At 40.8% G+C, this 15,393-nt stretch overlaps 5 protein-coding genes and 1 non-coding gene across 8 annotated transcripts; 3 read left to right on the top strand and 3 right to left on the bottom strand.

The window, feature by feature from the left end:
• Positions 1 to 865: 865 nt before the first annotated feature.
• Positions 866 to 1,436, top strand: Targ3 (Terminal ADP-ribose protein glycohydrolase 3). Its single transcript, XM_044394350.1, has 3 exons — positions 866 to 987; positions 1,051 to 1,225; positions 1,287 to 1,436. Exons 1-3 carry the CDS (start codon positions 866 to 868, stop codon positions 1,434 to 1,436), a joined length of 447 nt encoding a protein of 148 aa, XP_044250285.1.
• On the bottom strand, positions 1,374 to 7,230 carry Targ1 (Terminal ADP-ribose protein glycohydrolase 1). Of its 2 annotated transcripts, XM_017160232.3 has the most exons (3): positions 7,099 to 7,230; positions 1,817 to 2,160; positions 1,374 to 1,620 (listed from the first exon to the last, which is right to left on the bottom strand). In XM_017160232.3, exons 2-3 carry the CDS (start codon positions 2,120 to 2,122, stop codon positions 1,465 to 1,467), a joined length of 462 nt encoding a protein of 153 aa, XP_017015721.1. In that variant the 5' UTR covers positions 2,123 to 2,160; positions 7,099 to 7,230; the 3' UTR covers positions 1,374 to 1,464. The 2 variants fall into 2 exon arrangements, with proteins under 2 accessions (XP_017015721.1, XP_017015720.2); XM_017160231.3 differs by lacking the exon at positions 7,099 to 7,230 and having other exon boundaries at positions 1,817 to 2,218.
• Positions 2,319 to 7,238, bottom strand: Targ2 (Terminal ADP-ribose protein glycohydrolase 2). 2 transcript variants are annotated; one of them, XM_070214219.1, is made up of 6 exons: positions 7,099 to 7,238; positions 4,486 to 4,592; positions 4,090 to 4,414; positions 3,183 to 3,341; positions 2,822 to 3,124; positions 2,319 to 2,761 (listed from the first exon to the last, which is right to left on the bottom strand). In XM_070214219.1, the coding sequence occupies exons 3-6, from the start codon at positions 4,387 to 4,389 to the stop codon at positions 2,492 to 2,494; spliced, it is 1,032 nt and encodes a 343-aa protein (XP_070070320.1). In that variant the 5' UTR covers positions 4,390 to 4,414; positions 4,486 to 4,592; positions 7,099 to 7,238; the 3' UTR covers positions 2,319 to 2,491. The 2 variants fall into 2 exon arrangements, with proteins under 2 accessions (XP_070070320.1, XP_017015712.2); XM_017160223.3 differs by having other exon boundaries at positions 2,321 to 2,761; positions 4,490 to 4,592.
• A 53-nt stretch (positions 7,239 to 7,291) lies between these two features.
• Positions 7,292 to 12,561, top strand: LOC108069940 (uncharacterized oxidoreductase YjmC). Its single transcript, XM_070214218.1, has 3 exons — positions 7,292 to 7,684; positions 10,235 to 11,172; positions 11,916 to 12,561. The coding sequence occupies exons 1-3, from the start codon at positions 7,456 to 7,458 to the stop codon at positions 12,072 to 12,074; spliced, it is 1,326 nt and encodes a 441-aa protein (XP_070070319.1). The 5' UTR covers positions 7,292 to 7,455; the 3' UTR covers positions 12,075 to 12,561.
• On the top strand, positions 11,617 to 11,688 carry TRNAC-GCA (transfer RNA cysteine (anticodon GCA)). Its single transcript has one exon. It is a non-coding gene; the product is annotated as a tRNA-Cys (tRNA).
• An 80-nt stretch (positions 12,562 to 12,641) lies between the features above and the next one.
• Positions 12,642 to 15,334, bottom strand: LOC108069937 (dynein regulatory complex subunit 2). Its single transcript, XM_017160208.3, has 3 exons — positions 15,044 to 15,334; positions 13,538 to 14,413; positions 12,642 to 13,208 (listed from the first exon to the last, which is right to left on the bottom strand). The coding sequence occupies exons 1-3, from the start codon at positions 15,212 to 15,214 to the stop codon at positions 12,684 to 12,686; spliced, it is 1,572 nt and encodes a 523-aa protein (XP_017015697.2). The 5' UTR covers positions 15,215 to 15,334; the 3' UTR covers positions 12,642 to 12,683.
• Between the last annotated feature and the right edge of the window lie 59 nt (positions 15,335 to 15,393).

The raw sequence follows: 15,393 nt of genomic DNA, 5'->3' as shown, positions 1-15,393 counted from the left end.
ACACGAGAATGGCGCACAATTGAAAAAAAAGTTGTTTACGAAAAAATTATAAAGATATAGAAATCGGATATGTCTGGTTTTACCTACAGAGAAGTCAACGGCGACTTATTCGGCTGATCGATGGCCCCCCTTTCAGTGTGACCGTTTTTACTTACGCGCTGCCAAACACCAGCTGGCTGCCATTCGCGGGGAAACGCGGACACGAGAATGGCGCACAATTGAAAAAAAAGTTGTTTACGAAAAAATTATAAAGATATAGAAATCGGATATGTCTGGTTTTACCTACAGAGAAGTCAACGGCGACTTATTCGGCTGATCGATGGCCCCCCTTTCAGTGTGACCGTTTTTACTTACGCGCTGCCAAACACCTGCTGGCTGCCATTCGCGGGGAAACGCGGACACGAGAATGGCGCACAATTGAAAAAAAAGTTGTTTACGAAAAAATTATAAAGATATAGAAATCGGATATGTCTGGTTTTACCTACAGAGAAGTCAACGGCGACTTATTCGGCTGATCGATGGCCCCCCTTTCAGTGTGACCGTTTTTACTTACGCGCTGCCAAACACCTGCTGGCTGCCATTCGCGGGGAAACGCGGACACGAGAATGGCGCACAATTGAAAAAAAAGTTGTTTACGAAAAAATTATAAAGATATAGAAATCGGATATGTCTGGTTTTACCTACAGAGAAGTCAACGGCGACTTATTCGGCTGATCGATGGCCCCCCTTTCAGTGTGACCGTTTTTACTTACGCGCTGCCAAACACCTGCTGGCTGCCATTCGCGGGGAAACGCGGACACGAGAATGGCGCACAATTGAAAAAAAAGTTGTTTACGAAAAAATTATAAAGATATAGAAATCGGATATGTCTGGTTTTACCTACAGAGAAGTCAACGGCGACTTATTCGGCTGCAACAGCGACTACTCAATGTGTCACTGTGTGGCTGCCGATTTACGGATGGGCAAGGGAATAGCGGTAAAATTTCGGTGGGTTCGATTTACAGGGTACTATTTTCTTTTATTTTAATTATATATTTCCCTATTTTTCAGCAACAAATTTGGACAATTGCTGAGCCTGCAGAAGCAGAATGTTCAGCCCGGGGGCGTGGCAATCCTTCAGGACCAGCAGCGTTATGTTTACTATCTGATTACCAAAAAATCCAGCTGGGGAAAGCCCACATATGAACTGCTCCAGAGTTCCCTGATTGCCATGCGACAGCATATGGTAAGTGGATCTAATCCCTCTCTATCCCTGTTTATAATACCATATAAATATATATTCCAAGATATCCCACCAAGTCCCCAAGTTGGCCCTGCCCCGCATAGGATGCGGTTTGGATGGCCTCAAGTGGCCCAAAGTTAAGGAAATAATATGCCAGGTTTTCCAGTCGGATGCTGTGGAACTGGTCGTTTATAATTATGTAGCTCAGAAGTAAATGGCACAAATTAAACTAAGAAACTCCATTATTTGCTCTGCGGCGGCACAAAGTTGTAGACCACAATCTCCAGCGGTTCCTGGCCAAAAACGTACTCAAGGACTCCGCTGACTTTTTCCCATTCCAAACCATCAATGCCGCAGCCAATCTTCGGAATTGCCAGCTTATCCACGTTGTTTTTGCGCTAATATAAGAGAATAAGATAATCATTAGAATAGAATTGATTTAAGGATCGAATAGTATAAGAATTTTTGAGCTTTTCAATGATATATATCTGGCTGTGTCATAATCTTTTGAACTTAATGGAATATATGTTGAAAATATCATACTTTAAGAATGTTAAAGATTTATAAAAATAAAAAAAAGTATCCAATATTTACCATATGTTCGCGCATCTGCTCCAGAGATGCCTGCAGAGATTCGTAGGTGGGCTTTCCCCAGCTTTGGGGCTTGGTCACCAGATAGTAAATGTACCGCTGGTCATCCTTCAGCACCGCCACCTCTCCACTGCTCGCATTTTGGGCCCGCAGCTCGTCCACCTTGCCGTAGACCTTCTTGAACTGCACGGCGATTCCAGCTCCCATTGCAAGATCGGCGCCCACACAATGGGCCAGGGAATACGTTTTGGGGGCGGAGAAGAGATCCCCGTCCACCTCGCTAAGATTGTACTGAGGTTTTGACGACATTCCGACCACAAAAGCCCGTCGAAATGCTCCGCGTAGTTCTAGAAGTTTGGGAGAATACATTTTGATTGAGGTTATTGTGTTTATGGCAAAGCTACTAGATAAGAAATTCAAACTCTAAAACCTTTTAAAAAAAATCTCCCCATATCATTTAAAACTCCCATCTTTGGTTAATACCCCTTCAAGGGTGTGTTTTGTTTATTAATACAGTACATTCAGTATAAATACCCCGAAAAATATAAATTGTACGTGCCTTGAAAGCTCTTAGGTGTATTGTCTTAACAGCTATATAAGTATTTGGTGCATTCGGTGCCACAAGTCCCAAGCAAAACCAGTTCGAGTGTCATATATACAGTTTTCCCATGCAAAGATTTAAAAAGGGGTCTTTTCGCGATGAAGGGATTGCCTTGATCCGCTGACGGATCTTGAAGGCAAATGGATGGTCTTCATGTGCCTGCAGGTGGGACAAACGACGTTCAGCGTGTCCTTGACCATTTGTGGCGGAGTGTAGAAGAAGGCTATTATGTCCACGTTGTCCTCGGCGAAAACCAGATCGAGAAGACTGCGCACGCGCGACCAATCCAAGCGATCGATGCCGCAGCCAAGGCGGGGAATGGCCAGCTTCGACACGCCATGCTCCCTCTGCAAAAGGTAATTTTAATGGGATTTAAAATAGAGTATCCTTGCAGATAATTTTCTCACCATATGTTCCCGCATGGCCAGCAGGGCGTAGTAAAGTGCCGTATAGGTGCACTTCTCATGGCTCCGCTCCTTGGTGATCAGATTGTAGATATAACGACCGTCCTGCTCCAGAACTGCCACATTTCCGGTGTGCCTATTCTGACGCTTCAGCTCATCCACATGACCGAATTTGCAGCGGAACTGCAGATTGAGGCCCGCACACATGGCGAAATCCGCACTCACCGAGTGCACCAAAGCGTAATTCTCCGGGGCGCTGAATAGATTGCCCCTGGCCTCCGTAATCTGACACTTGGGAGCAGCCAGCTGTGGATTAAATAGATAGATTTTAATTGTTCTTTTGTAAGAATCCCAAAGTACTCACCTCCTTGGAAAGGTCTTCGTGCTCGCAGATGAGCACCTCGATGGGATACTCGCTCTGGGAGAAGGTCTGCTGCAGCAGACGCTTCACTTGCCTCCACTCGAGGCCGTCTTTGCCGCAGCAGATTCGGGGCATGGCCACTTTGGTGATCTCGTGGTTGCGCTGGAAAGACGGTACAGTGAGTATTGACTAACACAAATTTAAGAAAAAAGGGATCTAAAATATATAAAAATGTGTAAGATAAATTGTCGTCTTCAAATAATAATTAATATAAATAATTTAACTTTCAAATATAATGTAAAATTTAAAAATAGTGTATACCTCGTCAGAAGGATTTGAATAAGCATACAAATATTTAAAAAAGATCAATATTTAATGAAAACCATTGAAAAAATAAAACCATTAAATTTTAAAAAAAGCTACAGATCTTTAGACTTGTTTGTGCCAATTCTTGTTTTCCTCTTAAGAACCAAGACAAAGTTTTTAAATTTAAAACTTAATCCCACATAAACTGCTACAACAACTTTAATAAACTTAGAAACTGACTTTACTTTCTCTTCTGGCAATTAAGATTGATCAAAAGAAATATTTTTGTAAAAGAAAATTGCAATTTACATGGGATCGCCGGTTAACCGATAGCTACTGTAGCCCAGAGTTCAAATAAATTAACTGTATGCAAATTTCTTTGAATCGTTTTATGACTAAACAAGTAAAATCTTAAACATTTGGTTGACAAAAAGGGGGAAACTGTTGTGAGATATTTACTGTATCTCAATGTACAAATAAATTAACTGTAAATTGACGAGGGCAGTGCCAAAGAAACCAGTTTCCCGAGCTTCGAAGTGCGCTTACTCTTTGGGGGAAATGTCACTTGTATTTATTTTGGGGTAGACCTCTTTTAAAAACTCACCATATGTTCCCGCATACAGATCAAAGCCGCCTGGACGTCGTCGTAGGTGCTGGCCTCGTAGAGATTCGACTTGGTCACCAGATAGTATATAAATCGGGCATTATGCTCCAGCACAGCACAGTTTCCCCTGGCCACCCGCCTCTGCCGGAGTTCATCCACATCGCCGTAGATGAGGTTAAATTGCCAGGCCAGGGATCCTCGTTCCGCCACGAAGGATGACTCTACGGCATGGGCCAAAGCATGGGTCTGCGGGGCCTGGAATATGTCCAGTTTGGACTCCACAATCTTCACATTCGCCATGGCAGCAGCACACTCTGTATATCAACTGCAATTAAGCGGAAATTATTCTGATTGCCAACCGAAACCGAGTCTCAATGCCAAAAATGATTTTCGTACTTACGTGCACGCAGTGGTGGCGATGGAAACTTTCTCGTCGAGGTCGAAACTCGCGTTAAAAACTTTTTCGGCTTCGGAATGGTTTAGAGTTTAGTTTTGGTTTTGGACTGCACAGAAAAACCAGAATGAAAACAAAGCAATTAGCGGACGCGATTCGGTTGGGGATGGGGATTCTGAACAGTTAGCGGCTAGTTGGTAGCTTGTTTATTTTGGCGATTCGCCGATTTCCCACTCCCAATTCTCCCGATTCCGTTGGAGATTATTAATGAATCGACGACTGCCTCGGCCGGCGGTCTGCAGCGGAATGCGCATTGGGCGAAGCGACGTGCCGGGCGAAAGCCCAGTGAGAATCTTCGAGCCCCAGTGACAACATTTCGCCCAGAGGCGCCGCCACAGGGGGCTTCTAAAATTAATAGCTGCACAGCGAAAAAACCCATAATTTTCCACTTAATATTAAATGACTCGAATTGAAGCCAATTTACATATAATTCTAATATGAATATTAAACAATTGCCTCTGTTGTGATATTAGAAAAATTATCTTATCTTGCTTTTGTGGTCTTAATTGCCAAATTGGCCAACTCTAGACGGTTCGGAATTATATTGCAGACGCGGAAATTTACAATATCTTGTCAATTCTCTTCAGCTTCAAATAATCTGTGTTTAATTTGTGAAGGTTATAAGATCATATTATTTTAAAATATTCGCTTGAGGGGTATTTATATAAAGTTTTTTTAGATTAATCAAATTAATTTGTCTTTTTTAGATTATTTATTTTATTAAAATTATAGACCACAGACAAAATAAAACTGAATAATATGTGAAAACTATAAAATTACAAGCTATCGGTTGATACCCTGCTTTTTAAAATAGTTTTTATTTGTAATAAATTTTAACAAGTAGGTATTAGAAAAATAGGCAATTAAATAATACTTCAAATTCAAACAATTCAGAATTATTGGGTATATTTTCAAGAACTATTGAATTTTTTCGGGTGTAATATCCACCACCAAGCATGACGATCCACTGACTCATAATGACGATGATGATGGCGGTGATGATGAAATACGTGTGCTAGTAAGTGTTAGCTGATATCGCTTTGTTTGTTTGTTTTCAGGCGACAAGTTGACTTGGCATCGCCCAAAATCGTCGAAGCCGCTGTAACAGCCAATTAAGAACTTGTGCAGGCTTTTGATAGCACTCTATAGATTAATGACGACGGATCGTTATTGATCGGAGCACCTGTATGTGACTATTATTGTGAATTTGTACCTGTGCGTGGGCCGCTGTCAAAGGTAATCGGCGCCCATGTGCTAAATAGGGGCAGTCAACCGACTAGCGACATTATTCGTTTGCATGTATAAATATAAATATGACTTAAATTATTCGTTAATTGAAAGGCAGGTGAAATATGAAAATATAAACACACACACAAATAACCATATTAAGTGACAAGTTGTATTCTAAGTCAAACAAAACAGGCAGCAGAACAACAACAGCTTCGATTCAATATGAGATAACGAACTAACTTTACATTTTGGCCGATTGTTTACTGACATCAAAAGTAAATATTTACCTTTCTAGTTATTAAGAAAAGGCCTTGCTGACAAATAGAAAGGTGACCAAAAGAAGCCACTAAGCTGTTTTTATTTGATGTATTCTAAATTCGTCCATAAAAAATATTTGCATTTAAATTTCAATAATATGTGGTCATCGAATTTTATGCCTGACTTAAACAAAATGCCATTGTGTTTACTATTCAAAGCACAGACAGGACAGATCATTTTATAAATTATATTCATATATTGAATGAGCAATTTGTACATCAATTTATACCTATTTTTAATTTAATTTAATAAAAACAAATGGCAACAGTTTTATGGAGATTGGATCTGACTTCTAATCTGCAAAAAAAGCTTACAATTATTGTTATTATAAAAACAAGTATTTTAAATAAATAAATTCTTTAATAAAATTATTAATTCGAATACCAATATAATTATATTTACTTAAGAACAATGGTAATTTTCTTTATATCCTTTTTGAATTACAACGCACTCAAATTGCGTGGGTGGTGGTCTCGGCTAAGGGTCACTACGTCATCCAAGACTGCCACCCACGTTTTTGCAGCTTTTCGCAACAAGAAAAAAAGGAAATCAGCGACAAAGCAACCAATTGTTGATGCTTTTTTAATTCATAAATTTTTAAAGAAAACACTGATTTAATATTATTAGATTTTGGAATCTTTTTGGTTGTAAGAGACACATCTTTCCCCGTTTTATGACCGTTTTTAATACGCATGTCACGCGGCAGCTTTGAATCGAATTTGTTATATTTAAATTCCGATTTCGCTTTTCCTCCCAAAGGGGCGGGCACCTTGTGTGGAAAAGCGATAGCTGCGAACGATGCCAGTTCACGGCAGTTCAGATTGTCGCCTCGAACGATAAAGACGCCCGATCCGGAGAGCTATAATATAGCGTAGTAACATCGCTCTGATTGGAATTTGGCGTGCCAATTGGCGCTAGTTGCTGTTGTTGTTGTTGCTGCTGTTTTGTTTGTTGTGCTAATTACGTAAATTGCGTGTTTTGTTTGTTAGTTGATTTAAATACTTTACGTAGTAGTGATTTGGTTAGTTGACGGCCCGCCAGTGTTTTTGTTTTAATCCTTTTTTTTATCTGGGCAATTAATCCCGCGCGCGAGTAAATCTCCCCGAGACAAAAAATAAGAGAAACGTTGTGAGTCACTTGAGAATTAGAGAATAACTAAAAAGTGCAGGCGAAAAAGCAAAGCTCACAGCCGTCACGTCAGCTGATTGGGAATCTTATTGGGATTCAACCCCTCTCTCTCTCTCTCGCGCGCGGTCCCACTTACGTATACGTAATATATTACGTAGCAGACTAGTGTTCTCGCGCTCTCTTCTATTCTGTTTTGGTTACCGCTTTTTGTGTGTTACCTTACCTTATTTGCCGACATGACTGCGCTGACATTGCTCCGTCGATCGGTTGCGGCGGTCAGCTGCGCTGCTTACGCCCCCGCTCGACCGGCCAATTGGCGGTTTTTGCCCCAGCTTCAAAGGCGCCAATTGCATTGGCTCACTTGTGGGCGGCATGCTGCTCTTTTGGCCAGCAAAACAACAGCAACACCAGCAGCAGCAGCAGCAGCTGCGCAGGCGCCAAACGCGCATGCTAATAATGCCAGCGGTAAGTTCAAAACTAAAAAGCGATTTATGCAAATTGCGCGTGCAGTTGCTGATTTATGATGCGGCAGCAGATTCTGTAAATAAGCTTTCAACGGAGTATTTAAATGTATCTACAATTCGCAATCGAAATTGAAATCAAAAACATTTGGTCTTTGGGGGAACTTAAGTTTTACAGAAAAATTAAATTTGAATTAATATATTAAGATTGATGGATACATAAATGGGTTAAAAATGATTGTATCTTAAACGTTTTAGCGGAAAGTAAACAAAAAATACTATCGTAATGGAAATTCAAATGATATAATATTAGAAAATCCTATAATACCTCAAAGAAACATTATACAAAAGTAAGAAATTAAAATTCGAATCAAAAATCAACTACTTAAGATTTCTTTTTACAGCTGATAGTTTTTATTTCTTCATTAAAACCTGTTTTATTTAGTTCCAACATCTGTTTTAAATATCGAAATATACGAGACAACCCTATCGTTTTAATATTTCTGTTTGTTTGTTACTTTTTGTATCTATCTCACTTTGGTTCCCTCTCTTTTTCCATAACTCAACCGGTTTTTGCAAAATTTTCTCATAATGACTCCCACACGCCGTGCTAACGAATTTCTATAGACGTTTATAATTAAAACAAATGTTTCTCTTTTGACAACCAACAAAAATTTAGGTCTGGCGAACAAGTGGCGATTTTATATGAAAAGGGGGACTGGCTCTTAATTAACGATAAAAACATTAAAGGGGAATGGGAATGGGGGCGTCCCACGGTCTGCCTTGCATTTCTTACTAATCACATTTTGATTGCCTCATTGAAAGCTCATTAAGCACTTGCTCATCCTGGAACTGGTTTCATTTCAATTGCCATTTTATCAACTTAACACCCGCTGCAAAGGCGCGGATCGATCATTTTTCTGCCATTACTCAAAAAAGGTGTTAATAAGCGCAGCGAATCGGTCATAAAACTTGTTTACCTAAGCCCAACAGTTGTTGTTCGTTGTTATTACTTAATGTACTCGTCTACTCCAGATTGATTAGGGGCCAGACCCCCGAAGCTCTTCAAATATATTTTGGGCTACGGGCTAAACCTGATAAGATAAGTGGGCAGACAGGGTAGAATTCTCCTCTAAGAGCTCGAAAAATATTTAATAATTAGCAGATGGAGCGTTGGCTATTTTTATTTCATCATCTAAGTAAACCAAGTCGTGTTCGATCCATTTGAAAAGAAACTGAGTCAGGCTTTGTGGAGAAATTAACTTTGAAATATTCTAGAATTCGGTTAATACTATTAACTTTATAAGTATGAGGTGGGTAATTTTTATCCAATAGTATGATGACCAACATATATTTTAAATATAAATTAAATATTTTATTTTCGATTACTTGTCTTAAGCACAAATTTGCTGTTTTTCTTCGCATAATCAATTTTTTTTAAAATGTTACTTTACAGTTACTACAACTAACAGAGAATTTTTTCGGTGCTCTAACTTCATTATTTTTTCGATTGGTCTGATAGGTAAATCAACCCGGTATTTTTCCCTCCTTGAATATATTTTCTTGGGTTATTAAGTGCCAAATAATATTTTCTTGCCTAATTTAACATTTCACTTCATTATTAAACTTAATTTTTTTCATATTTTCATTTCTTTGAGTGGTGTGTCTGCGTTCCGATAAGATAAGCCCGTTGTAAACCCATCAACTTAATTGAGCGTTAGCAGTGGATTTATGTGTTTGCCATGTGCCCATCCGTCCCACTCACTTTCGTTGTGTAAGGTCAACAAAATGATATGGTCTACGCCCATTAGTCCCTCCCACTTTCCCCCAAAACACACACCAAGTAAATGAACTCAAATTGAAATGCCCTAGACCGTCGTCAGTTTTCTTTGAGCTCGATCACTTGCCATTCATTCCAGCGCTTTAATTTAAAAGTACAGAAATAATTTCCACAAGTTCAAGGTCATTACCAGGCGTACACACAGATACTGCTCTACCCACACACACTCAGCACAAATAACTTGAAATACTCGCGCACAAATAATAAATAGCCAGCGAATGAATAAATAATGTGTGTATATAGACTTGCGAGCCCCCTATAATAGAAAACCTATAGAGAGGCAGAACCAAAAAAAAAAACACAGAAAAATATAAACACGTTACACGCGCTACGAAATTTTGAGAGATTGCGATTTCTTTATATACCATATACCATATCAGGTAGAGAGCCTCTTTATAAAACCCAGTAGAAACCTGACCAAACATAAAGCTGATAAGCATATTCGCCTCGAGAATTTCGGGTTTGCCAAAAAGAATAAATAAACAATAGCAGATAGAGCATGAGCATATAGAGTCCCCCTTTGGGCTGTTGTTTCCAAGCGTTTTTCTAGTGTTTTTTTTTGGTATGGGTGAGAGATTGCCAGAACAATTAGAAGTCCGCTTCGGTGGCCCCAGAGAATTTCGCCTCCAGTCGCTCATACGCCGCGTATCCGAAAGCACACGTTCCGCTCTTTGATAATAAATTCTAAAGTGAAACCAACCCAACCCTTTTTAGACTTTCGCACCATGTCCTCTGCTGCTCCGAAACTGGTGGCCGTTGCCGAGTCGCGTCGCTTCATGATCGACTGCTTCAAGGCCGTGAAGGTGCCCCAGGCTCATGCCGAGGCCCAGGCGGATCTCCTGGTGGCCGCCGATCACCGGGGACACTTCAGTCACGGCATGAATCGCCTCGAAATGTACATCAACGATCTGGCCATTAACTCGACCGACGGAGGAGCTGTGCCGAAGATCCTGAAGGAAACCCCGGCCACCGCCTGGGTCGATGGACTCAATGGATTGGGCGCCGTGGTGGGCAACTACTGCATGGATTTGGCCATCAAGAAGGCCAAGACTGTGGGCGTTGGCTGGGTTTGTGCCAAGGGATCGAATCATTACGGCATGGCCGGGTGGTATGCCATCAGGGCCATGGATCAGGGTCTGGTGGGCATGTCCATGACGAATACCTCCCCGTTGATGGCTCCCACTCGGGCCAAGGAGGCTGCTCTGGGCACCAACCCCTTGTCGCTGGGAGCCCCTGCCACCAATGGCGATAAGTTCCTGCTGGACATGGCCACCACTGCGGTGGCCGTGGGAAAGATCGAAATCCAGCGGAGGAAGGGAGCTCCCCTGCCCGACGGCTGGGCTCAGGATCCCGAGGGAGCGGTGACCAACGATGCGGAGCTGGGCTTCAGCACCGGCTGCCTGATGCCCCTGGGTGGTTCCGAGCTCACCTCCGGCTACAAGGGCTACGGACTGGGTGCCATGGTGGACATCCTGTCGGGCGTCATGTCCGGCGCCAACTACTCCACCCAGGTGAGGAAGTGGACGCACGCCGGCGCCGATTCCGCCGCCGATCTCGGCCAGGTCTTCATCGCCGTGGATCCCAACTGCTTTGCTCCCAACTTCGAGGAGCGCATGAGTGACTTCAACTCCCGCCTGAGGAACACCACGCCGGTAAGGATACAAATCTATTTTTAAAGAATAATTTATCCTTTACAGAAATTTAGAGGCACTTTAAAATTTTTAACAATATTAAATTTATTTTAAAACACCGAAAAAGCACTATAGTTGAGTGACTTAAATACCCGTTACTCTATTGACTAATTTAAAAATATATTTACTATTTTGAAACTATTTTGACACAAATAAAATAAATAAATTTAAAAATCCAATTAAGTAAATTAAGCCTTACAAAAATCTTCAATATTATTTATCTTTTTCTTCTGCCTGTTGCATACTTCCCAATAAATTCAATATACTCTTTTAGTCTACGGATAACGGGTACAAAAATAGTCATACGAGTCGAGACGAGATAACCGCCTACACATAAATATCTCAATATGCTCCTCAGAGCAGACTTTTCGACTTCTAGAGTAAATTATCAGTACTTATATAAGTGGGGATATAGCTCAGTGGTAGAGCATTCGACTGCAGATCGAGAGGTCCCCGGTTCAAACCCGGGTGTCCCCTTGTTTTTTGTCTTTCTTTTTTCTAGCCCAATTAAAGTACTTGGTTTCATGGTTTATTTTCGGTTGAGGGACAAACTAAGACAATCAGCAGGCCATAGTTATTTATAAGTTCAATATTTTCATAAAATTTATTTAAATGTATATTGTTTTTGTGTTCTGTAGAGTTAGGATTATTTAAAGTTCTTGTAATTAATTAATATTGTTTTAATTATCCATTTTATTTCACAGACCGATCCCGGCAAGCCCGTTTTGTTGGCCGGAGACAAGGAGCGAAATGGAATGGCTGAAGTCGATGCTGCCGGCGGTATCCAGTATCTGGAGAATCAGCTGAAGACCTGTGCCAACCTGGCCGAAAAACTCAAAATCAAGCCGCTGAGCTTTGTCTAAACGGGAACTCGAAAGAAAGATTGGAGGATTTAAATATGGGAGCCAAGCTCACCGATTGCCATATGCTGGAGACGCTTCTGCATTTCGACGGACCAAAGCACTACGTTACTTTACACTGCAAGAAATATTGATATTCGCAACAGTTTGATTTGCGCTGGTGCTGATTTATAGTTTGTTACATATCCTCGTGCACTTAGAACTTATTTCTAGTTTCCCAGAAGTCTGTCGTTTTAATTCGTTTTCGTACATTTAAAAGTGTAATTATTTATTACGAGTTTCCGACATTCTTTTGGTAAATTAGCCATAAATAGTAGAGTAAAGACTTGCAGCTTGCACTTTTATTATAAGTAAAGGGACGTCTAAATATCGTTTTAGAAAAACTACCATTTGTTATACAATATATTGCTTACGGCACTAAAATATATCCAAGTTGTGTTCAGCAAATACGTAATTATTAAAATAAAACAAAAACCTTATGACAAATTTTGATCTATACTTGTGTTTTTGATTAGTTTCTGGAGTAATAAAATTTGTAGGTCAATTAATTGTAATTTTAAAATTTTATTTTCATCTCAAAATAATATTTGTAGCACTGACAATCTAAAACATTTAATAATCCAAGATGACCTCGCTTAAAACGGCTTCGGCTTCAAATTTGGCATCTTTGTGAGCTGTCGGCGACCTTATGACCTTCCTGGACTTAAATTCCTGGCACTTGGTGTCGAACAGTTTGGGTGGCATTGGTTGTTTCGGCGAGGACACATGCATGGCAGTACGCAGCTCCTCTGGATCCTCGGTAACGCTCATCGACTTGATGAAATCGATCAGCCGCTGATTGTCCTCGGTGAGGCGTCGCTTCTCCTCCAGCATCAACAGGTTTTGGGCCTCGGCCATCGCCTGGCGACGCCAGAAGTTCCTCAGACTCTTGTTCAGCTCCACCAGCTCCTCCTCGGTCATGTCCACGTGATCCTTGAGGTTGAGGGTCTGCAGCTTGAAGTTCTCATCCACTTCCAACTCGGTGTCGTCGAACACCTCGCCGCCCAGGATCACTTTCTCCGCTTCGGTCTGAAGTTTCCTGCAGGTAATCGACAGGGCCAAAAGTAATTCCCCGCTTTTCACATGCTTCTCCATTTGCTGGGAATTCGGTAAGGTAATTGTAATTAAAATATATTTTTCGGATTAATAAATGAAAAAAATTTCAGATAAATAAACAGAGAGAACGAATATTCTCAATTTCAAGGACGTATGTTCTCTATTTCAAGAAGAAATGTAGTCAATATCAAGAATAAATGTTCTCTTTTTCAAGGAGGAATATTTCAATTTCAAGAACAAATGTGCTCTATTTAAGGAAGTAATTTTTTCTATTTCAAGAAGAAATGTTCTCTATTTCAAATACGAATGTTCTCTATTTCAAGAAGGAACATTCTGAGTTCTCTATTTGTAGTTTAGTGATATAAACCCACCTTGGTTAGTTCGTAGCACTCCCCAGTGAGGATGCGCAGCTTTTCGTGGGTGATGTCGCGGTCCATTTCCTGGTTGAGCTCGATCTTCTTGCGGACGTTGGTGAAGTACTGGAATTCCAGGCGGAGATCATTCAACGTGGAGTTATTTTCCGCGTCCATCCGAACCATTTCGCGCTGCAGCTCGGCCTGCATATTGATGTACTTGGACTCCTCGGCATTCAGCTTACGTGACTCCTCCATAAAGGCCGCCTGGCGCTCCGTCAGCCAGTGGATCTTCTCGTACTTGTGGGCATCCAGTTCGGTGCTCCGCAGCGACTCCACAAAGTCGTTCAGCTGCTGCTGCATGTGCGTCATCCGTCGAACGATCTGATCCCGGATCTTGAACCTATTCTCAATCTCGGTGTTCACCCGATCGTCTCGCTGCTCCAGATAGATGGTGTAGTCCTCCTTGATCTGATCCCGGGTGGTGATGTTCGTGGCATGGATGATGTTCTCGGAGTTCGTCTTCATGGCCTCCAGTTCCTCGGTGCGGCGGCGCACCTCCTCGTAGTAGTCCCTCAGCATCTCGTCCGCCTGCTGGTCGTACATGCTCCTCGCTCCGCCCAGCATCACGTGGAAGCAGTCGCGGATGTGGTCGATCAGCTCCACCGTCTTGCTGTAGCAACGCACGTGCTGATCCTGCGTCTGCGTCATGTCCTCCAGCAGCATCCGGATGTGGTCGTTCTTCGCCTGGATATTCCGCTCCGTGCGCTCGCCCCACGCCTTCATCTCCTCGTTCAGCTCCTTGATCTTGATCTCCCGGCACATCTCGTGCCACTCCTCGTTGCCCTTGTCCTCCATGCGCCTGCCCATCTCCAGTTCCCGCATCAGGGCATCCTGCAAGGATCATTGAAATAGAGGTAAAGTTATTGGCCTTTTAATATATGAAATTCTTGCTTAGATTATAAAAAGTTTTAATGTAAATATTGGTTTTTAAAAGTGATAAAATACTTATAGTTCCTAAACTGCTCTATAGAAGTCTTGCATATTATTTTTATTTTCAAGGATATTAAAACTATCTTAACAAAATATTAATAATCAAAAACATAGTCTTTATGATCTTATAATCACCATCTTATAATTATTTTTTTAACTTAAATAAATAAATAAATTAATTTAATTTAAATATTTGTCGGTTTATTCATCCATGAGGGATTTTATTAATTTAAAATATATAAACATTAACTTATGGTAAATTTTGAAATTTAAACTTTGTAATTATTATTCAAATTTTATGTGAAATCGTTTTATTTTAAATATGATTTAAAGCCAGATTTGATTGGTTAAAATTTTTTTAATTATAATTTAATTATAACCTAATAAATAAAATATCTAACTAAGCAAATGTGGCTTTAAATCGTATTTAAAAAAAACGATTTCACCTAAAATCCGATGTCTAATTATGAAATTATTAAATACTAACATTGTATTTATTATTTTTTTAAATTTAGCCTCTTATAAACCCACCCGCATGATGAGGCGCTTCTCCTCGATCATCGCCTGTCGCTTGGCCTCCTTCTTCATGGCCTTCTTCTGGGCTTTGGTCAGTTTGGGAGGTCCTTGTGGCTCCTGCGCCTCCTCCATTTCCTGCAGATAGTTATCCGATATGCGCGTTATGCGCGCCAAAACGTCAGCCATATCGCTAGTGTCTATTATTAAAAATATTAATTCAAAAGCGCAAAAATATGGAGTATAATTTTTGGGTAATCGGTTAGCAAGTTGAATTTAAATTGTGTGACTTCGTTTGAAAGCTGAATCAAAGTGTTGCTCAGAGCTTTCGATGGGTAAATTCCAACACTGGCTTTTAGCTTTTCCCA

This window comes from Drosophila takahashii, chromosome 3L, assembly GCF_030179915.1.
Source record: "Drosophila takahashii strain IR98-3 E-12201 chromosome 3L, DtakHiC1v2, whole genome shotgun sequence".
Classification (NCBI taxonomy): domain Eukaryota; kingdom Metazoa; phylum Arthropoda; class Insecta; order Diptera; family Drosophilidae; genus Drosophila; species Drosophila takahashii.
This window is presented reverse-complemented; position numbering and strand designations above follow the sequence as displayed.